Source organism: Athene noctua, chromosome 3 (genome assembly GCF_965140245.1).
Source record: "Athene noctua chromosome 3, bAthNoc1.hap1.1, whole genome shotgun sequence".
NCBI lineage: Eukaryota > Metazoa > Chordata > Aves > Strigiformes > Strigidae > Athene > Athene noctua.
In genome coordinates this window covers 50,363,649-50,387,270 of record NC_134039.1, presented here as the reverse complement: position 1 = coordinate 50,387,270, position 23,622 = coordinate 50,363,649, and the positions used below count along the sequence as shown (strand labels likewise).

General features: G+C 40.3%; 1 protein-coding gene across 2 annotated transcripts in view; it reads left to right on the top strand.

Annotated features, from left to right (window-relative positions):
• SRGAP1 (SLIT-ROBO Rho GTPase activating protein 1) overlaps positions 1–23,622 on the top strand; it is a 153,451-nt gene that overhangs the window by 64,807 nt on the left and 65,022 nt on the right. For both annotated transcript variants that reach the window (XM_074902963.1, XM_074902962.1), the window contains exons 2-4: positions 10,338–10,533; positions 13,073–13,235; positions 21,745–21,807. In XM_074902963.1, the coding sequence (XP_074759064.1) occupies positions 10,338–10,533; positions 13,073–13,235; positions 21,745–21,807 (422 nt within the window). The remainder of the gene's footprint in view (positions 1–10,337; positions 10,534–13,072; positions 13,236–21,744; positions 21,808–23,622) is intronic.

Here is a 23,622-nt window from a genome sequence, read left to right as displayed (position 1 = left end):
AGGTTTAACAAGCTTGTCTGCATTTTAGTACAAATCACCATCAACAATGGTGATCCCATGGTCTGTAAACCTGCATACATCCAGTGTTGATTTTATTATCAACTTTAAGCTGCTGCTCCTTTTCTCCATTTCTTGTCTTTTGTTACTGTAGTCCAATGAGTATCACTCATCTCAGAGGGGCCCTTTGGACGTCAGCACTCCACATCACCTTAAGGATACTCTGGCCAGTTGGCCACCCTATCTAGTAGCTAAGAAGCTTAGGGCTGTGGGCCCAGAAATACCCTCAGAGGTGGGCCACTGGGCCTGGAAGTTTAATTGAAATCAGACTGTTTTGGAGAATGCAAAAAAAAAGAAAGATACATTTCTTGACTTCTTTTCACTCCCACGGTCATTTTCCATGGCAGAGGCTTGGTGACGATTCATGTTATGTTGCTTATTTAATTGTACAGGTAATTAGCTCTATAAACAGTTATCTGAGCAGTAGGAAACTTTGTAACTATGTCCTCAAGTCTGTTCTGGCTTTAAAAGAAAGTAACAAAACACAAGCCAAGGAGAAATTATTATACTGATTTTTAAAAAGCAAATATTATGAGTTCTTCATTAAAACAATGAATTCACAGGTAGAGAATTTCTCCAAAAATAAGGAGATTTTTTTTTTTTTGAAGTTCCAGGTGACTTGAAATAAAAACACAGCAGATAAGTTTTATACATACAGAAAGATAAAACCTGACAGAAGTTCGTCTGTGAAGAGCAAATGAATTGACTGTCACCCAGAAAAATTATGCCTTGTAGTTTGATTTAATTTGCAGAACAGATACAGCATTTCAAGAGCAGTAAGGACACCCCATCTGTCCAGCAGTGGTGTGTGCACTTCAGAACAGCTTCTCTGCTGGTCCCCAAAGATCATCCTGTTCTTAAAGCTGAATTTCTCTCACAGTCCCAGTCTTGTGGCGATGTCACGTGTGTGTCAAGCTGTGCTGCTCCCCAGCCTGCCCTTTCCACCCGGCCCACCTGCACGCTGCCATCAATGCAAAACAAGCAGCCTCTCCAAAGAGTCCATGCATGCTCCTGCCGAGCCTGCTGAGAACATAGTATTTCACTCACCAGTGTAAGCTGCTGCTGGGAAATTATCTTGGCTGTAGCTACCAACTTTTGAGAAGATTTTGAAAGAAACTGAGGCTTATCTGTAATGGCACTGGCATGAGTGGTCTGAGCTACACCTGCAGTTCTCTCCCCTGCTCTGACAATACCCATGGAGCATAAATGTCAGGAAAGACTTCTTTTCCCTCTATGGGTTAGTCCTTCTGTCTGTAGAAGCTCTGATACTGAGATGTGGTGACCTGGGAGAGTTGTGTAGTCTGGATGTAACAGGCAAAAAGACTGCCTGCTTTGATAGCAGTATGTCAGCTGAATGAGTGTAGAGTGTAACCTTCTTGTAAGTTTAAGTAAAGATAGCGATCCCAGTAGGAGTAACATTAGTGACAAATCTCTACTTTGGTGAGGTCAGAATTTAGCTTATAAGCCTTGATCTTTTGCTGACATGAATTTTCTGGGAGATGTGAGCTTGACCATCATTTATGCTAAAACTGCTTTCATTGCTGTAGAAATAAACGGGTTCTTTTGTTCAATTTTATGAAGTGGCATAGCTGAAATAACATTTCCTTAGGTGCTAGTCAGAATGTAGAATTTATGATCTAAATGCGTAAGAGCAAGTATGTAACAAGAATATAGCATAGAGCATGTACTGGGTGAATTCTGTTGAATAGTTAAGAGACAGCCTGTGTTCTGTAAAGGAAGAATTTTCTATACAGAGGAAATAACTAGAAGGAAGGATACATTTCATCTATGGATTAGAGCAATCACAGCAGTCTATAATAACCAAATTAAATAATAGATTTATAGAAATCTGTGGCCAGGAAGGTTTTTTTTTCTTGTAGAGTGCTCATGTCAATCCAGCATTCCAGACACTGCAGCAAAGAATTATTCAGAGAAGAGCCATGAGTCATTTTTCTGTTCTGCTGGCAGGTAGCTCATTGGTGAGAAAAGGAGAAAGATTTGGGCATATTGAGTTTCTTTTTAATTTTCTCATGTGCCCAAAATTTGTCTGGAAGGAAAAGCTCATGGTATCTTTAACAAGCATAAAAAACCCCGTATAGTTGAAGACCTTCGGAAGCTTCAAAGTAAGTTGTCACATAGACCTTGACAGTTGAAATGACCTAAATGGGTTTTTAGACCCCTACTGCATGATTGCCTGTCTACTTAGAAGACAAAGATGTGCACAGACTCCTTGTCTGTCTCTCTTCTTTTTCTTCTCTTTTCTTTCCTCTCCCAGGCTACAGACCTTTGCCATGAATGCCATAGTTGGGGTAGTTCTGCTTTGTTTTGTTCTTCTTAAATGGGGCTTATTTGATGTGGATTCTCTTCTTCTGTGTGCTGGTTGTTTGCAGAGTTGATTTGCTCGCCTGGAGGTGGGGCAGTTGGATTGTAGGAGCATCTGCTCCCGAAGTGGGAGGTGAGGGCTGGATCACACTGGTGAAAGACATTGTATCAGACCATTGAGGCAGGGGAGGCATCTTGTGCTTTGCTCTTCTCTTCTGGTTGTTGGTGTTTTGGGAGGAGCTGGGATTTAACTGCTGAGCAAAACAAAGTTTCCTATCCTATGAGGAATAGAAGTTTTTGTTCTCAGAGTCCCAGCTCCTGTGACCAGAAGGACAAAGTATGACATGCTCAAGGTTTGGTAGGACGTAGTGCCAGCACTCATGGGTGCAAAGGAGCAGTTGCCGCAAAAGCGCTGGCACTCAAAATGTGGTGCAGGCAGACTGCCTGCTTAAATCCACCGATGCTTGGCAGTAGCACTGTGGCAAAAAGTGTCCTGCCAAGTTACGAGCTGGCGTGCAGCCCTCCATTCAAGGCTCGGACTGTAGGCAGCCAAGTGACCAGCAGCTGTGGCTGTGAATAGCAGGAGGCATTAGTCCAAAAACAACAAGAAGAAAAGGTTCTTCAGCTACGTATGGAGGTTTTCTTGGCTCTTCCAGACATGTCTTCCCATTTCAAGGGGAACTGGAAGATAGAAAGTGCCCTAATGCAGCCACTTCGTTTTGGATCCCGTCCACTGGGATCCACCAGTAACACAGTGCTGGTTGGGGGCATATTGTTGCTCAGTCTGTAGCTGCAGTAGGTAGGACTGTGTTTGCTTGAATGTGTAGAAATAAGTTTGCAACAGGAAAGAATTCATTCTTTCTCTGCTCTCTTTGTTTCAGCACGAATACTGAAGTGACCTGTCTTCATCCTGCAAATGGCTCCTATACCAGTTTTCCTGCTAATGGCTGCATGAGGACTGTTTTTAAGTGTGCCAAAGTGCTTGAATGAATGAGGTTTACCGTTTTTAAATGGGTTGACAGACGTCCAACAGGGGCTTCAGATTCCTGACCCTTTGTACAGCCCTTCAGATACCAGGCATGATTTTCGCTCTCCATCCATATTCACAGGCTACTACGGCCTGGAGATATGTTCTGTCTAAGGCAACCTCAACCACATCCCCCAAAACCCTCAAACAAACAAAAAGACTGAAATTAATTCTCTGGGAAATGTTACGAAGTCAAACAGTAAATTTAGAGCTGGGGTGTGCATTGCATAGATTTCACTTTAAGTGGGAACCTGTATAAGGCTGTATGCTCAGTGTTCTAAGTGAAATCGGATGGGGGGCAGAAAAAAATCCACAGAAGTCCAGCCTTCAGAAGCTCAAGGGCATCACTGTCTATGCAGCCACACTTCTTACTTGAAGGTTAAACTAGTCTGTCATAGAAAGCTAATCATGATCTATTTAAAAACATTTCTGCAGCAACCTGCAAGATCCTCACCCCAACATCTCTCCTCAGCTGTCAGGCTGGTGAGATTTCCTGGCTTTTGAAGTGGAATTTCCTGCTTGTGGTCAAGGAAAATGGCAACAAGGACCTGGAAGAGAGTGTGAGTCATACTCCCTGCTGACCACAGAGCTTCCCTTGCCATTTGTCATAGAAGCTCTTAAATAGCTTTCTAGCCATGGCTCTGTGAAATAAAAGCTTGTCCAGCACTGGTACCTTTAGGCTGTGTAACTCAGAGAGGAGTATCAGCAGCTGGTCCAGAGAACCCACCACAGGGCTGATACCTCTCATCATCTCTATCTTGTCTGTTGAGAGGCAGGATAATGTCCCTGGGAGGCGTGGGACTGCTGATCCTAGCGGTGACATGGCATTAAGGACTACTAACTGTACACAGGGGCATCTCCAAGCCCCTCTTAATGGTTCCTGCTGCAGTTTCTATGCTGTCAGCATCCTCGGTGGACTGGAGCTAAGCTCTTTCCTGAAACAAAACCTAAACTGCAGATGTTGCCCAACTGCATTCAGCTGGACCAAAGCTCTGCCCATCATGATAGAGAAGCCAAAAGCAGGTCCTTTACAAAGGCAGAAGGCTGGGATGAGACTGGAAAGATCAGTCCCCTGGTGTAGCACCCTAGCTTCTAGCAGCAGACTCAGACATGAGCCATTCTTACACTAAATAACTGAGGTGCAGTTCGAGTCATGTAAGACACAAGTGTCTTTAAGGAGAAATTGCAAGATGATTAATGCTCCAATATCTGCTTAATTACAAGTGAATGTTGGTCGCCAGATGGTATCTAGGCTGAATTTAAAGTCTGAATCTTTTCCTATGAAATATGATCTGGATATCATAAATGTGAGAATGAGGGATATGTGTGTTGATAGCTCACTGGTGTGAAAAAGTGACTGAGTTGTAATGGTTTGGAAATACAAAGTCTGAGATACCATGTATTGTCCTTAGTGCATTTGATGAGACATTTCTGAGTGTTTTAAAACTAATCTAAAATCTTAAATTTTTTGTGAGGAAGGTATTTAAGGAAAGATGGGAGGTGATACAGCTTTATCTGATGTTACCCAATCAGATAAAACCTGCAAACATAACTATGCATTTGGAGAGCCTATTTGTACTCTCAAATAGTTCTGACGAGCTACTTGCTTTTGTAATGGTTCACAGGATGGGACCCTGAGACAGTTTGTATTATTATCCTGTAACATTACTGGATTAATGTGTCTGCGTAGTTTGTGTATTGTAATCATGACTTAAATATAGCTCTTTGCCAGGCAGGGTTGAAGGAGCAGGTGGGAGGCTTGCAGTGCAGCTGAGTGAGTGACCAGGGAGAGGTGTTTGGCCCAGTGGCACCTTACAAAGCTTTCATCAGATACCAAAAGCTTTGGCAAGGCTGCTCTGTGAGCACAGAAGTTAATTCTACTTACATGGGACAGCTCTAGGGGTAGCTCAGGTGGGAAGCAGCTTTGAGCAGGTGTGTAACAGCACCACAAAGCGTTCATTAGAGTTATTTTTGTTGAGAGTTGGTAATGAGGGTTCATGGTGGTATGGAAGGTCTCCAAGGACTGACAGGTCTAGGCACAGCCTATTGCAGTGCAGCGAGAGCATTGCAGCATCACAGGGCAGGGATGTGGGCATTCAGTGGGGAGTGCTGTGGCGGGGTGACAGTCTTCATGCAAAGTGTTGGTCTGGCAGTGGGTTAATTTGATTAATACTGTGTATTTATGAGGTGTTTGGCTTCTGAGGTCAGGAGGGGGGTCTCCCATAGCTTTTTGTGATGTTTGATGGAGCCTGATGCTTTGGTGTGTTTGGAAGTGAAGATGACAAGTTTTGTTCCTTGCTGGTGTGTGGTCAGCACCATCCTTGTATGTCACATTGCAGTATATCTCACCATGGGTGCTTTCATGTGTGTCACTGGCCTATATCTGGTTGAACATACCTTCTCCAGGGTGTATTACTGCAGTGTTAGATAAGACATTATTTGTAATACTGTATTGTGTGCAAAGAGGTTACCTTGATGAGTTTATTTCTGATTATGATTTGGATTATGTCAGTAGTTCAGCTTCATCCACTCAGTACTTAACTCTCAAAACAGCTATAATTTTGTCTCTTTTTGTTTTTTCATAGTGCACTGATTTAACCTCTTGTCTGAAGAAAATAAAGATTTGTTGAAAGGTTAGAGTTATATCTTGAAGGCTGCCACAAACAAAACCTGATTTTGTACTTAAGGCAGTAATTCTAGAGGATGATGTCAATGAGGGCATAACTGAAATAATTTTAGGATTAAAATCTTTAGAAATAAAACTTTACTCAGAGGTTATTGATTTAATTACACGAGCTGCTTCCCTGCTTTGGTTGTGTGTGCAAATCCTGGACAAAAGGTAGGGTGTTTTTTTTACGCTTGATGTGAATTCAGACTGTCCAAGCTGCAGTGTAAATGTGTGGGATTCCTTTTGAACCAGCCCTTGACCAGAGGGCCAGTGAGGATGACTCAAAGCTGCTGTACAGAGAAGGTGTTAATTCATCCAGGGTTTAAACATGTGTTTTCCTGTCACAAAATAGCCTGACAATCATTTGACATCAGCCACCCCAAAGAGCAAAATAAGACAATGCCGTTGTCCATTACAGCTGATATCAGTTTGACTTTGAATTTAAATCTGCCAGCAAAGTAAAGACAGGCACCTTCCTGTTGCCTGCTGCACCTGTCACTGTATCTATGGAGCTTGGGCTCTGCTAGTTTTTAACTTGGCACCTTCTCGGCATATTGTGTATTTACTTCTCTGAATTCAGTGCAACAATTTTCTCTATGTAGCCCATAGCCACTCTATGTAGCCCTAGGGAAATCACACATGTGGATTGGTTAAAGAAGACGTTGCCTCGGTGCCTTTTTCTGTAACTAACATAGGCTACCCATTCCAGTAACGGGTAGCCGATGTTAGTTAATAGTACTTGGGCAGTTGGGACTTTGTGATGAACAGCCACTCAGGCTGGCTGGCTGTTATGTCAATGTTTGTTGGGTGTTTTTTGTTAGTTTGGGGTTTTTTTTAAATCCACAGCTTTCTCGTATCAGAAAGTGAAAATCACAGCATTTGCTGATCTGATTTCTTATTCATTGCCATCCACACAGCCTGCCATATGGCATTACACACATTATTAGTGAAAGAATTAAAAAGTGCAAGAGCAGAAGGACGTGAAAGAAGGAGAGCTGCTACACTGAAGTCTCTTCTGGACAGACTGGTCAGATGGCACAAGAGGGATGTGGATCTCCCCATTTTCTCCTCCAGTGGGAGGCCAGAGGCTCAGCCTTTTGGAGCCAGCAAGTTTTTTCTCTTTGTCGAGACAAAAATAGCCAGAAATTGTGGAACTTCCTTCATAAAGGTGCAGGTCCCCTGTACCCATAACTTACCTTACCTTGCTTAGAGTTTGGACATCTCCAGCCACCATCAGCTTTCAGAGATCATGCACCAATTTTGTTTTCTAATATACAAGTTTGAAGGAAGCCACTACTGTCCACTGGAAATCCAAACAGCATCAGAAAGTTAATGCTTGTTTCTTGTATCTCTATTCATATATTCCTGTTTCTAAAGTCTTTCTCTTTCCTGTTGCTATGGTAAAAGCCTGCCTAAAAAGGGAGAATTATAGCAGCAAGATCCACTGACCTACAAAATAACGAGAATGTAGTGGCTCTGTACAGAGCTCTGCTTTTAAAGTAACCAGCAGAAAATCTGTAGTGGGAAAGGGAGAAGGCCAAAGTACAGGGACCATGTACATGGATTTGTATTTAATCAAGTCGTATGGTGCGGTCAACACGCTGGAGGGAAGGGATGCCATCCAGAGGGACCTTGACAGGCTGGAGATTTGGGCCTGTGCAAACCTCACATGCAAACATTCAACAAAGCCAAGTGCAAGGTCCTGCATATGGGTTGAGGCAATCCCATGCACGAATACAGGCTCAGTGATGAGTATATTGAGAGCAGCCCTCCACAGGAGGATTTGGTGGATGAAAACCCCACAAAGCCAATTGCATCCTGGGCTGCATCAAGTGTTGCCAGGAAGTCGAGGGAGGTGATTCTCTCCCTCTACTCCACTTTCCTGAGACCCCCACCTGCAGTACTGTGTCCAGCTCTGGGGCCCCCAGAGCGTAAGAAAGACATGAACCTGCTCGGTGGGTCCAGAGGAGGCCACAGAGATAATCGGAGGACTGGAGCACTTTCCTTATGAGGACAGGCTGAGAGAGTTGGGATTGTTCAGCCTAGAGAAGAGAATGTTCTGGGGAGACCTTATAGTGGCCTTCCAGTACTTAAATGGAGCCTCCAAGAAAGCCAGAGAGAGACTTTTTACAGGGGCATGTAGGGATAAGACAAGGTGGGGAATGGCTTTAAACTGAAAGAGGGTAGATTTAGGTTAGATATAAGGAAGAAATTCTTTACTATGAATATGATGAGACACTGGAGCAGGTTACCCAGAGAAGCTGTGGCTGCCCCCTCCCTGGCAGTGTTCAGGGCCAGGTTGGACGGGGCTTTGAGCAACCTGGTCTAGTGGAAGGTGTCCCTGCCCGTGGCGGGGGGGTTGGAACTGGATGATCTTTAAGGTCCCTTCCAACCCAAACCACTCTGGCTCTAGCTTTCTATGAAAACTTCAGCTTATGGGCAAAACTGCTGCTTCTAATCAGTGAATCTGTACAACTGGTTTCCTATGTGCAGGAATTTTCCATGATTGCAATATTAAAAATAATGGACAACCAATAAAAGCAGTCTTGGGTTTTTGTTTCTGTTAATAGTCTTCCAGCTCTGATGTGATTTTCTCCTCTATGTACATGAATGTCATTGATACAGTGTTGTACTGCAGTGGCTTATCCTTGCTGGAGGCATGATCCTTTTCCAACAAACTGGTTTGAAATGAAATGAAAACTAAACCATGAATTTTTTGGTTCACCTCCCAGACTATAAAAATGGATGGTCTCATTAATGATTAACACAGCAGCTGGTAGCTCAAAAGAGATGTGGAAGAAAATACTTCAGAGTCTTCCTCCTCCAGTAAATATATTGGCTTAACAGTTTTCTGTGCTCATACTACTTTATTTCAGTATACACATTTGAATCCTAGCAGAGTGGATCTCTGCCTTCATACCTGCTTTATGATCACTAAGGATGCATTAGTTCCTAGTTGCATCAGATATTTTTTTGCAGTATTATTACTACTTACTTATTTGAAGTTCCCTGTGATGTTAGCAGTGGTTTTTACAATGCTTTTCTCTTTCAAACCAGTGAGGCATTTAAGATTTCCAACATCATCTTGCCCACAGCATGGTTACATCATTAGGAATCAAGTAGTTCACAAAAATTTTGTATTTACATGGACATCACTTCTGACATGTTGTTTTGCTATTGAGAAGTCCTTATTATAGCATTAAACTGTTTAAAAAATATAAACATATATTATGGTCACAAAATGTTTACTCCTGTGTTTACTCCACAGTATTGGATTACACTGTGCCTCAGCAACTGACAAAACTCTAATGAACCAGTCTCTCAAAAGAACCAGAGGGATGTTTTTAGACTAAGTGTTTCCAGAATGTGATTAACTGCTTAGCACTCAAGAAATAAAAGTGCTTAAAAAAAACCCTAAAACAAAACAAAAAACCCTACTACATAGCAATTGTGCATATGACAGATAGTGGGAAGACACGTGGAAGTCTTCCCATGTAACTGTAGATGATAACTGTGAGCATATAGTCTCTTCTAAATTGACTGATTTTGTTTTAAGTTAGTAAATACACCACAGACTCTGGAACCTTCTGCAAATTTTCATATAGCTATTTCTAAATATAGGTACACTTTTTTCCTCTGTATTTGCTGTAACATAGTGGTGAATGCATGTATAGTACACTAGTTTCCGCCCTGGCAGAGGTAAGGCAAATACACAAGCTCATCTGTGCATAATTATGGTGGATAATACCTCCAGAGTTTATCACAAGGTTGTTTCCATGGTGTACATGATATCAAACAGTATGGTCCACCTGACAGTGAGCAGGCTGATCCTGACCCAAAGACTTCATGTTTATCCTGTCATTTTTTAGGACAGCAGAAGGAGCTGCTGCTCAAATGGTTGCATACCATCTCCTGCAAGGAGATCACTCCAAGCCAGGTGTGCTAATGCCAGAGGCCAGGAAGAGGATGAGAGAGGAAGGAGGAGGCAGGTCTTCTGCTCACATGAGCCCAGCAGTCCTGAGCCCCTGACTAACAGTCTCCCTTTGTGAGACTAACAGTGAGTGACAGGATGCTGGGGCATAAGCATATGGTGGCAGAAGTGAGAGCTGCCACTGTTGCATCCCACCACAGGACCTGAAATACAGATCCAAGCTGGTGTATCTCTAAGGCTGAAGTATGCTGGAGTGTTTGTAATTTTGCTTGGTAACACTCAATTCTCATTTGCTTTCACTGACCTGAGTGGATATGTGTTTCTTTCATTAGAGATCCGAGCTCAACTCATCGAGCAGCAGAAATGCCTGGAGCAACAGACTGAAATGAGAGTGCAGCTTCTTCAGGATCTGCAGGATTTCTTCCGCAAGAAGTCGGAAATAGAGATGGAGTATTCCCGAAATCTGGAAAAACTGGCAGAGAGGTTCATGGCAAAAACAAGAAGTACAAAGGATCATCAGCAGTACAAGTAAGAGTGATTTTCTTCCCCCTCGCCCCCATGTTAGCCAGTGCTGGAGTGCTATACCGCTCTTTGCTTCTGTTGGGTTTGAGTACTGCTAGGTTGAGCCCACCTTCAAAGGCATGTTTAAAATTCCCACCCCTGTTTAGCAGCATAGCAATTCTTATTGCAGTTGAAGGTAGACAGATGCCTAAATACTGTTTTGTTGATTTGATCCTCTGCAATTATTAATATAAGCTTCTGACAAGTAGTTTCAGTTTCTTAAAAGGTAAGTTGTACAAATCTTATCCCTAACCTACCACATGGAATTTAAACCTCCCAAAATACAGCCAGTATCTAGAAGAGATGCAGAGCCCCAAAAGGGCTTCAAAGCTGCGTGCTGATCTGTTGCAGTGGAGTTGATAGGATTAGAAAGTGTCTAAATAAAGGTCAATCACCATTACAAAAAAAGGGGACAAGAATTTTGGCAAAAAAAGGCATTAAGAAAGAAAACTGTTTTTATTTGTTGTTGCATGTGAACTTGTGCTGCCTTTTGACCCTTCTTATTCCTGGAAATGAAGATGATGTGAATGTTATGCCTTGCTTATAATTTAATATATCCCTTTCACAGCATAGTTATTTGTGTGCAAAACGAAAGTGGTCAGGTAGTATCTGGCAAAACATGCATACAGCATGGTTTCTAAAGTATTTCAAATGCATTACTTGCTGGCATAGTCTCATCTGGTTATTTTCCTGATTTGAGTTGATTAATGAGTGCATTTGCCTGGCCCTGTTATGCTTAGGGGCATAAACCAATATTTTGTGTTTGTAAAAAACGAAAATAAGTGCCTTTTTTGACTGTCCAGCCAGTGCTGTGCTAGAGATACCCAGATAAAGCTTTTGTTTCAGTACAAAAGTCTTTTCCAAATAACATCTGGCAAAGGAAGGGTTAATCCAAATACAGCTTGCAGAGTTCAAAGAGCAGTATATTTCTTAATATTCAGTTAAGTGATTCAGTGATTCTCTGAAATAACCAATGTGTGCATATGTCACCACTTCAGAGAGCGCCCTGGCTTTTATTCAGCTTGTAGCAAAATCTTTTTGCCTTGTGCATAGAAATCTTTCCTCATTCTTAAACATGCTAAATCCAGACTGGCAGATGTGCACAAGGGTTGTGACTGGAGTCCTGCCTTTGGCTTTGTTCTGCAATTCTCTGCTTTGAGAAGAGGTTGCAGCAGAAGTCACTAACTGTGCTCTTCCCACCATTCCCCAAGAACAGGCAGGAAGGTGTGAGGTGTTGGCTTTGGGGCATGCAGAACCAGTGAGAACCAAGTAATGTCAGCAGGGACCTTCAGAGCTGCTCATTTTGGCTAACAACCCCCTGAAGCTCCTTGCTGTTAGTAACACTGTTAAGATGTCCATCTCAAACAAAATAGGGAAGTTTCCTTAACTCCCTTCTGATTCATAGCAAATGATTAAGAAAAGGCTTTTGGCTGTTAATCATTCATTGTTGTTTTGATTCTGAGGGTGAAAGCTAAAGGTAGATAATTAGATGAGGAGTTAAAAGGTATATTTCTAACAGTGAGAATAGTTAATTATTAGAACAATTTACAAAGAGTTGAAGGAGTTTCTCCCTCAATTCATCACCACCTCTGGCTGTTTTATCTTCATGGGCTTGACCCCTTTGACTATAGGAGAATCTCTGCACAAGAGGAAAAAAAAAAAGAGCAGCAAGTTTCTAGAACACTTAGGTGCAAAGCAAACTTGAAATTAAAATTTCTGTAAAATCATAAGGCAAATTGTATAAATAGTTTTTTGTTGTCTGTGAAACAGTTGTTGAACTACATGTATTTTTATTTTGCTTTGTGTAAAAGAAATGAGAACTCATCTGTGATTTCACTTTTTGCAATACTAAAAGCTTGGAGTGGGCCTACAATGCGAAATGTCTGTCAAGGAAATTCAGAACTGGACCACTGTGGAAAAAGTCCAGTCATGCTGTTTGGTTTGTAATTGAACCATCTGGGACTGACAGTAGCAGTGTATTTATGAGTGTTGTGAGTTTATGAATGCTGATCACAGAATATGTATGCTTGTGATGTTTCCTTCTACTTTTATAGCAGTTATACAAATCCATTGCACTGAAACCTGCGATTTTGCTCATGAAGGATTTGGGTTATTCTTGCAGTGCTTGTTTATTTCTAATGTCAAAAATTAATTACTGTTACTCTTTCAGCAGTGACCTTTATTGATTTTGAATATTTACATGTATTCCATCTGTAAGCTTTGTGGCAAGATTTTTTTTATACTCTCAGGTGACTTGAAGTATTCTGAATCCTTTTTTCTATATTTTTATATCCATGCCTCATGGGATTTGTAGAATGTGTCTTGAAAGTGATCTGAACCTTCCCTAACCCAAGTTATTCCAAGAATGAATTGACTGACTGTTCAGAAGCAGCCAGACACACTTGTTACATAACAAGTTATGACTGTAAATGTCAGAGAGATGTTTGTGTTAATAATGTAACTTTTTCATTTCTATACATAATACATGTGTGTACCTCCTCATTAGGAAAGACCAGAACCTCTTGTCACCAGTGAATTGCTGGTACTTACTCCTGAACCAAGTGAGAAGAGAAAGCAAAGACCATGCGACATTGAGCGATATCTACCTGAACAACGTGATCATGCGGTTCATGCAGATAAGTGAAGACTCCACCAGAATGTTCAAGAAGGTAATATCTCTCCTGCAGTCCTCCAGCTGAGCTTGTAAGATGTATGAGAGAGGCAAAAGTGTCCTAATAGGTAGCATTTGAGGAGAAGATTCATCACACATAGCCTAAAATCTGTTTTAGCACACGTATAAATTCTTCATGACTGTTCTCACAGAGCAAATCCTTTGTGCTGAAGTGCCTGGGAACTTGCTGTATATGCTAGTGACCTTAAGAGCTGAATTGCAAATATCAAAAAGGAAGGGAAAAAACCTGTTCTTCTCTCAAAAGCATGCTTGTCTACCCATGCAGAAAGGAAACAGTGTTCACTTAGGACTTCCAAAATAGTAATGCTGTATTAATGAATTATTTGTAAAAACAGTATTTCATTGTAACTCTATCATGAGAGAAATGGATTCAAGCCAAAGTAAGGGTGTGCCTTGTAGTGCCTTGGCATAAAGATGGTAGCATATGCTGCGATTCTCCCAAAAGTGTTTCCTTTACTTCCCAATATTAAATATGAACATACACTTTTGATAACATAACTACTTCTATTAAATCATTTAAGCATTGTATCTGTAAATGTTTGTCCTTGTACGTGCCCATTGTGTGTTTTCATAACACATACAATGTATAAATCCCTCTAGTGCTAAGCAAGCACTGTAGACAGCCTTAATTCAAGATCTACACAATGTGTTTGTAGTCACTGTTGTTATAATGTTCTGAAATAAAAATAGATTATAAATGCATACCCATCAGTCACTGTGTGATGCTGGTAGGCAAAAACAAAAAAAAATAGTTCAAAATGAATAAAGGTTAAAGAATTTAAAGTGTATGACTGAATGATGGCAAGTGTACCAGATTAATGTTTTCAAAATAGGGAACTGATTTCACATATAGCTGACCACAATCCTAGACAGATAGCATTGGGATAGGGAGAAGAATCATTTAGGGAGCACACAGGTTGTACTTGGAGGATAAAAAAAGTAAAAACATGAATCAAATGTCTTGGTGTGCATTAAAACCTGTAATAGAGTTGAAATTTATAGTTTCTCGGTAATGGTCTGTTCATATAATATGTCTGATGCATAAAACTGTAGTTCACAAACCACTAAACTTACTAACATGGAAGATTATTATAGAAGCTGAAAAAATAGGAAAAGCAATTTGAGCATGCTTCAGTACTGTCTATGTGAAGATATTTCAGATTTGCTTGGACCAGTAGAAATTTTTCGGTATTCAATCTGGAGTAGCTTTTCAGTTGTTCGTGTCATATCTCAGAAATCTCTTCTTCACTAGGTATGTATTATAAGACTAACCTGTTTGCTTTCAACATAGTTCAGTCCTTTTGCACTGGAAATCTTTCCTTTCCTTCCCTTCTCTCCAGATGGACTGTACAAAATTATCTAGATAAAGTTTTCTATGGAGACATGTATGTCCTCCTTTATTCACTCATAACTTGTTAATGGAGATTGCTGCAGTTTATGTCTCAGAAGGAGGAAAATACGTGGACATTTTCAGTGCATTAACAGGAGGCATATTGTCCCGTCTTCCTGACAGACTCATCTTTTTCCTCTATGTTGTGCCCAGGAATGTGCAACATTTCAAATTTTCTCTTTCTAGCATAGCTTTCTTGAAGAAGAGCAAGCAGCTGCTCTTGCTTTTTTATTCCTAACTTGGATCTTCTACAGGGGAAAGGAGAGAAAGGAAATGGAGTGAGTCCTGCTGTGCATAACCTGGAGCTCACATCAGTGAAGCCCAGATCCTCAACAGCCCTATGGTACCTTTAGCAGGGTTTGCCAGCTGACACAGTGTGATAGTGTCACATCAAACAACTGTTAGCTGAGGTGAAGCATGGGCAGAGTGAGCTCACCAAAGGCTGTGTAAAGGGATCTAAGCCAGGCTGGCAACGTGAGGGGGAGGGTGGCAAGAAGACACACGGCACCTCGGCATGGTGTAAGTGGGCATGTGGCCTCAATATGACAGTGGTTGTTCATCAGTATCGATTCTGAGTGCACAGTTTTAGGATAGTCTGTCAGGGATCAATACTTGTTGGAGAAGGTTGGTATTTCCAATGAGTCCCAGTGTGCACAATTCTTGCTGACGTGCTTGCTGCAGAGTACTGGTGATTTATTTGCTGTTAGTTCCCAGCTGCAGAACTGATTATACCTTGAATGATGATGAAGCTCCAGTTTCTCCTCTGTGAGAAGGGAGTTATGAGGTGAACATGTTGGACAGAGAGAAAACCAAGACCTGTGCAGGAGGTGAAGCTGTTAGCAAATTGTCTTGCTTTATTGATGAAGAACATAAGATGTCTCCGTCTATGTTTAGTCCAAATGGGCAGATTCAACCATAATGGTCTTAAAGATCCCTCCCAACCCAAACCATTCTATGATTCTGTGATAATTTCTGTCAGATGTGAATGATCAGTCTAACTTGGGGTATGTCGCAAACTGTCACAGAACTGTTTAGTGGATGTCCACTAGGCAACAGAAAGAGATTAGATGCAAAATACACGTCCTGTGCTGCAGTCCCCCTTGCAGGAGGGAGGTCACAGGAGCAAAGAGAAGGTGCACTTAGAATGAGAAAGGTGACATCCAGCACTCTCCTCCATCAAAATTGTATTCTCCATAAAGAAAATGACATGGAATTTGATGAAGATCTGTAAACATCAAATAGAATATTTAACTAATTTCTGTCACTTTCTGTAGGTTACTTTTAAAAAGACTGGATTTGGAATAAAATTCTGTTGGAGAAAAGTATAATCAGTCTCAATGGGTGTCATCCCTATGAAAGTGTGTGGGATTTGTTCACTGTTCACAGACTTAAGATTAAAGTAGAGACAAACCATATCCTGTAGATACTTCTACATTGGAGTCTCATCATTCTGTTCTGTGAAATATGTGCCCTCTCTCAAGTAATAAATGTAAATAATAAGATCAGTTGTAATATGAAGATTTCAAAAATAAAGGCTAACAAGTGCATGCTTAATATCTTACTGCAGTTCATGGTCAAGTGCAGGAAATACACCCATCTAACATATCTGTACTCCATTGGCTCTCACAGCATTACTTAGACATTAAGGAGCACTTAATGTCTAAGTAATTTCCAAATACCAGTTAATCAAACTTCTCTATATTCAATAATTATATGATTTAATTATATATCTTCCAGTTTATTAACCTAATAGTGTTATGCATCACTATCATCATCTTGTTTTAGTTCTCCCTTAGTCTTGCAGCAGCAACTTCTGCATCTTCAGAGGTGCTTTAGCTCCACTTCCAAGTCTGGAGAGTAACTACCCTAAGTCCATAACCAGAGATCTCCATTGTTCTGCTGTGAACCACCAATCTCCCTGTTGCAGAAGGGGAAAGTGTCTCAGAGTGGATTGCCCCATTGCTCACAAGCAAGACAGGGAGACAACAGTGAAGTCACTTCTTGGCTCTTTCTGTCCCTCTTTTATCTCCCCGTCTCCTCCCGAGAGGATGAGACTGCCCATTCTGCTTCTCAGTGGTAGTCCTTGAAGCTATTTTCCATCTTTTTCCATCTCCTTTTTTTCCATCTCTCTGGTGGGTATGTAGGTCCTCAAATGAAACTTTTCCATGAAGTGAGCACAGCATTTTCTAGAGGGATACTGTTTGTATGCTGTCCTAAGTTTGGCTCCAGCTTGAATTACAATAATGAAAAGATCAAACAGCTTTCATATTTCCTCGCCATGCTTACCAATAGAGTACTGTTTTGTTTCCTCTCCTGCTGATGTCTCCTATGTGGGATGCAGCACAAAATCACGAGTCTGTAGCAACTCCTTTCTCTAGTCCTTCTGTAAAGGGTGTATGCAGTACCCAGTGTTGGTCTATATGAAATGTACTGATGAGAGGTGTCTGTGCGCCTTGGTCTTTGTACCTTGCCCTTGTCTCACTGTCTGTTCTTCCTCATGCTCGTTCTTCCTTTTGTGTGCATCTATGCATCTGTCTCAACATCTGAATTGCTTTGGTGAAATGATCCCTGTTGGTTCTACCTTAGATGTTCTGATGGGCCAGGAGATACTATATTCAGATACCTGACTGTACATGGCTTTCCTGTCTAAGCTGACCCACTTAACATGTAAATTTTCATTATTTTTGTACTCCCAGGAGCTCTTTGTCATTCTTTTTTCCATGAGTCAGGAACCAGCATCTGTTTAAATGTACTAAATGCAGGACAAAGGTAGGATCTAGTTCATAGATCTTGTGGCATTTATCTGATAATATTATGTCAGGCCTCATAGTTCCAGGTAGACACTTAAGCTCTTCTTTTTAGTTGCATATAAAAGCAGTACAGATTGCTGTTCATGCCTGGCCTTCATGCTGCACATAAAATTACAAACATAAAGTAGCAGAGTTCAAACCTTGCATTCTTGCATGTTTCTTCAGGCAGATGGGGTAGATGGCCTCATGGGAACAATTAAAGAATAAAGTAATAAGGAAAAATGTCAAGCAGAAAGGAAAAGTATTATGCAGAAGATTTCATGCAGTGATTCTGGTTACCCCAGCATTAATAATCAACTGTATAAACACATACTCACAAAATCCTTAAGCAGATTTGTATATTTATAATTTATAAACATGTATTTTCTTTGGACAGAAATCATAATGAGCCAAGATGAACATATCTTCCAGTGTTTACAGTAAAAGATGCTGGAGAAGCCAAGCACAATAAATATTTTAGTTCCATAATCTTGCTATTAACAAGGAATATGACTGCCTGCCAAATCTATTTGATGTTATAAAGATTGTGGCACATACAGAGATTTTTTTTCATTGTTTTTTTTAACATTTAAAGGTTTAAAAGGATAGTAAAGCTATTTGTTGCTATAGACTGGCAAATCTGGGACAACATTTTACTATGAGTTGGTTATGTCAGTGTCACTGCAGCTCATGAAAGCTCCTTAAAAGAAGAGTTTGCACTTCACTTCCCCCAGGGACCAGCAGCAGACTCATTTAAAAGCAATAGTCACAGAATATTTTCCCTAAATGATGTAACTGAGAGTAGCACTGTGTGTGCTAAATACAGACACTAAAGAGTTCCAGGAAGAACTGAACTGACTCTTAAATTTCAGTTAAAAAAAAAAAAAAAAGAGTAAAGTTTAGGTGCTCAATTATGCTATAACTGAAATGGATGAAAAAATTGTTATAGACTTCAATGAAGGGGGATTAATGTGAAATAAAATTTTAAGTTTCTCAAAGATTAATCTATAAATATAAATCTCGATAACATCAGTAGGGCCACTGATGTATTGAATACTGAGCACATATGGAAAGGGTAGTTTAGGGACACTTACTTGTTGCATGGGTGTGAAAAATCCACTACTGTCTCTTAATGCTTTGAACCAGATTAGTAGCATATATAATATTTTTAGCAAGAGTTTGTATGTGCTCTAACATTTTTATTATGTTCTTTGTTCTTTTGGTTAATAGATGCTAATACATTTCTCTAGGACACAGGGAATAAAGAAGCACCTCAGTGATTGTCAGGTTTTAATGGCCTTATTAGGGATACCAGCTCAGCTCCAGGAAAATGTGTGGTGCATCTTACATTCTGTTGTTTGGCTACCATGAGGATAGGCTTCTAGAGGAGCACACCATTCAAATGTGCTGAACTACTGCAGGGAATAGGTAGCCTAAAAGAGAAATAGGAGAGCCGTTAACCACTGAAAATAAATGCACTTCTTATCTGGTGCCCTTAACGTGCTATATAGTACACACTAAAAGCTGTATTGTTTGACACTTGAGTCAGTATTTCTTGATCTTAAATACTAATGTAAAATGTGTTGGTTCTTGAAAATAAATCCCTTCTATACTGCTAAAGTTAACCAAATTTCCTGATTTTTATTGGACAATTGCTACAAAATCTTTCATAAGAAAGAGGCAGCAACTGACATCCATCACTACAGGCACCCTCTGCAGGTTGGAGTCCCCAGATGACCTGGTGGAAGGATGACTCATCTGTGATCATGTGGCATTGCCAGGCTGTCTCTATCTAATTTTTACTCTTTTTGCTGATCACCTCCCTCCCACTCTTCTTGCTGATCACCTTCCTCCCTCTCTTTTTGCTTCCCATTTTAAAGCCTAGTGTCCTTTCCTATAACCATCTCCATCTTTTCTCTGCTGTGATTATCTTCCATTTACTTTAAAATTTACCATTGATCAGTGTGTTGTTGCCTGGGGAAGATCATATATGCATGGTGGTGAGTTAATCTTGAGGGCTGGACCACTTGTGCTTCAGTGCTGGGCAAAGCTCTACAGGAGGAAAAAGAAAGGGGTCCTTGTAAATAGTGATCGTTCCCCAAATCCTCAACTCATCTGGTGTCTATTCACATTAAGGTTTAACTGAAGAGCAGAAAAAGAGGGTGTGTCTTTCAATAAACTGTTGTGTGTTTTACTTATAATAAAATCTGCAAATGATAAAGAGAAAATTGATTTGGGGTTTTCTGTCTCACCTCAAACAAATTTTTGCACTGCTAGCTGAAGGCATGCTGCCTTAGAATTGGTATTGCTGTGTTTAGGGCTTGGTTTGCCACCAGTTTTGAGATGGTAGTGATCAACAGTTGAAACGGATAAATTGCTTGAAGCTGGAGTTCATCTACAGTTTTTTCCCACAAGTGTACGCTTTCGTCTTCCTGTCAATGTCAACCATCTTATTTGTATGTTTTGTCCTTCTTTCTGCTAAAGTAATTTAAAAAACAGACCGTTCATATTCAGCACTATAGAAGCAGCTATCCAAGATAAAACAGGTGGCCTCCACTTCTTGGAGCTATGAGATGTGCAAGCTGTGTCAGTGCTGTGCTGCTGACTTTTAAAGGCAGGGTGCCAATGTAAAGCAATGAAAAGCAATTCAGAATTTTTGCTAAAGCTTTTACTGTGTTTCCCTACAGCAGCTTGCAAATCTGCAATCCTTTTCCAATTCCTTACAAGCACTCTGTGCACTGTTATGCATATCAATCTTTTTCCTTAATATTAGGTGAAAATAATCTGTTGTTTGCAAAGAAATGGAACTAGTAAGCCTTATGTTCTAGATAGTTCAGTAGTAGAGCATACCTCATGAAAAATACCAGACTTTGAAAAGTATAAGCAATTAGGAAAGTTTCATAGTAGTTCTGTTTGACTCTGCTTCAGAGCATCTGTCTCACTGTGCCTTAGCTACTACAGCTAATGCTCTTGGGAATACAAGAATTTCACTTAAGTGTTTTTTAATTTGTATTTCTAGCTTCTTGTCAGTTAAAAATCATCTTGCATATAGGGGAGTGAATATTGTTTAGTGATACGGCAGGTTCCTTACCTAGAGTGAGAAGTATGACAGTAGGAATAGGAGAAAAAATTCAAAATTTTCTGTTCCAGCTACTGTATGTGTCTGTTTTATCCTTCTGGAAGACGCAGTGGGTGGGATGTGTGGTGTGGTTCCCACTCATACATGGGCATTGCACTGGAAATTCTCATTCAGAAACCATTACTCCTGCAGGTGTTTTAGTGATAGCCAAGTATGTGTCAGCGGCTTTGGAGATGAGTTGTCCCTGAGGATTTTCCTTTGGCTTCTGTACAAATACAAAGTACTTCTCATAGCTAAGACCATTATCTATCATGAAGTTGGAGTTTTTAGAAGCTGGGCTAATTATCAGTTTATTCACAGGAAAAAAAAAGCTGACATTTTCAGCATGAATGTTACAGTGTTAAGTACTGCAGAAGAAATGTAGTCAGGCAGTTTGCCAAGTCCCGTAGCTCTGTTCTGTAGCTGTTTTCCAAAGTCTGTGGTACAAATGCCTTCAACTCTTGCACAGTTGCCACAATTTTCATCTGATTGAACTGCTGTGGACAACTAACAAAGGAATATATTTGAATGAGACTCCAATTAAATACTCTTATTTTGACATACTTGCTTTCGTTAATAACTACTGCTAAGCATTTCTTTTTTTCTGGGTCAGAATGAAAGTAAAGACACAGTCCAGAAAAGCTAAACAAAGCTGTTTCAGCAGCCCACTCTGTGGAATATTATGCAGTTGGGTATCTGTTTCAAAGAGGAGCCATAATTATTTCTTTCATAAATATTTAGATAGTTGCATGTGCTGAGAAACAAAGACTGTTCTAGATGTAAAAATTGGGCAGGATGTCCCTCTAGAATATCACATTCCACATGGTTTAGTTTTTGTATATATCATTGCAGTCATAAAACAGTGCACAGTTTGTTCCATTGAAAAGGCTTATAACATTAATCCTGAACTTCACCCTTTCTGTTGGCACCAAATTTCCTGATGCTTCATGGGAGAATTTCTCAAATTACTTCTAGGTTTCCTTTTAGAAGTCTTGTGTCCAGATGTTATCTGTCTACCTCTGCATCCCTGAATCATTATTTTTAGTGCAGTTTAATTCTGTTGGAACAGTGTCTTTATGAGCAATGCTGTGTTCACTGTCTAGGATGAACAATGAGTAGAAATATCAAGAAGCAAATGTATGCTGCAGTTTCTACATGCCTTTTTCTAATGATTTCTTTTTAATTACAGAGCAAAGAGATTGCGTTTCAGCTTCATGAAGACTTAATGAAAGTACTTAATGAGCTTTACACAGTAAGTACTTACTTAGCTTATCTTATACAAATTCCATATCAAACTTCTTCTATAAGCTTTAAGTGTTCTTTTATCTGGCAAGTTACCCCCCAGTGGAGATGCTTACTTTTGTCTTTTTACACAAGTCTAAACTATCTCTTTTGGAAAGACTCTACTCACTTGTTTGCAATACATATGCTTTCAGGATTACTCCTTACTTTCAACCGGTTTTCCCCCTAGACTATGCTAAGCCAGTATGTTATAAGTTTTGTTGATTATTAATGAAGGATTTCTACTTAGAGCTTACAAGAGCAATGCTTCTTCCTTTTCTGTCTTGTTTTTGTCCATGCTGCCGTCTGCTTGATTTGACTCATGGACTATACTCAGTAAAAATCAGTAAATATTACTTATGTGACCTCCCCTCTCCCTGGCTGGGATAAGTAAATATTAATAAGAAAAACAGAGGATTGTGTAGGCTTTCTATACCATTCAGAGAGGTCAAGAAATAAACACTCTAAGCATTCTGGCAAGCTGCTGCTAACCCACTAGAAAATCTGTGAGAATGTGGGTCTGAACTTTTTTTCCTCTTTGAAACTCATCTACACAACTTGTTACTAGAGGATGATGTCTTGTCTACCTAAAAAACATTCCCCAAAATATTTTGGGGGGAATATGTGCTGAGAAAGAACAAAACAAGAATTACTTTTGGTTTTAAACATAGCTATACAATGAAGAGGAACTGGTGACATCCACCTCTTACAAAAGTCTGTTGATTTCTGATGGTTGAGGAAGTTGGACATCTGAATTCTCCCTTCTGTCTGGAAGAACTGAAACATCTGTGCTCCAGTACCCTGCATAACAGTCTTTAGAGTGCTCCCTTCCCTAGCCCCAAGATTTGGGACACCAGGGAAGAAAACCCACAATATCTATATCAAGAAACAATTTGTGGTTTTAAGGAAGTTTAGGAAGATATCAGAGACCAGTTTTGAGAGATTAGTCACATATTACTTCTGTGCATCTTGTCTGGTTTTCTTTTGACCTAGGTAAAATTGTGCACCCATCAGTGAATGAGTTGAAGAACATTTAAATTCAAGAACTTAGGTGACAAAAAGAAGATCCAAAGAAATTTAGACCTGTCTCACTGTCCTGGGTTCTTTTGGATTGTAGCTATGGACACAGATTCCTAAAACCTACCTAGCGCTTTTATGTTTTGTATTGAGGGCTTTTCTTCAGGATTTTTTTTTTCTGAAATCACTACTAATTTTGTAGGTTGCAATACCACAAAACCTTGTTGGCTCAGGCCTGTAGTCAGTGAAGTATGCTGGGATCAGCTTCTGCAAAGTAGTGATAGCTGCAGACATTTCACACAGCTACAGGGGGTCAGTGACTGTAGAAGCTATTGCACAAATGAGCCTTCAGTGGTGAGTAAGCCCTGAAGATACAGTCTTGTTTCAATTAAACAGTTGCATAAGCTCAGTGCCTAGTGAGGCATGGGATTAGTGCCAGTGCTCCCAAGGTAGGAAAACAGTGAAGCATGTGCTGAACTATTTTGCTTAATCACCAGTGAAAATCTGCAGGACTGGATTTTGGTATTTTCACTCTTTTTCTTTGCTCTAGTGCTATGTCTTCCCACTGATGGCTACAGATTTGTTCAGATATTAAGTTACATGGGCTTCCAGTGAATGCTAATTCCTTTCTCTGAATTTAAGGGGTTTGTAAAATAGATAGTTTTTTGAAGTTGTTAGAATACAGAGCATGTGCAGAATTTGAATTAGATTACTGTTGCAGAATAGTTTCTTGTGATGGAATTTACTTCACCTAATTTTCAGGCATCTT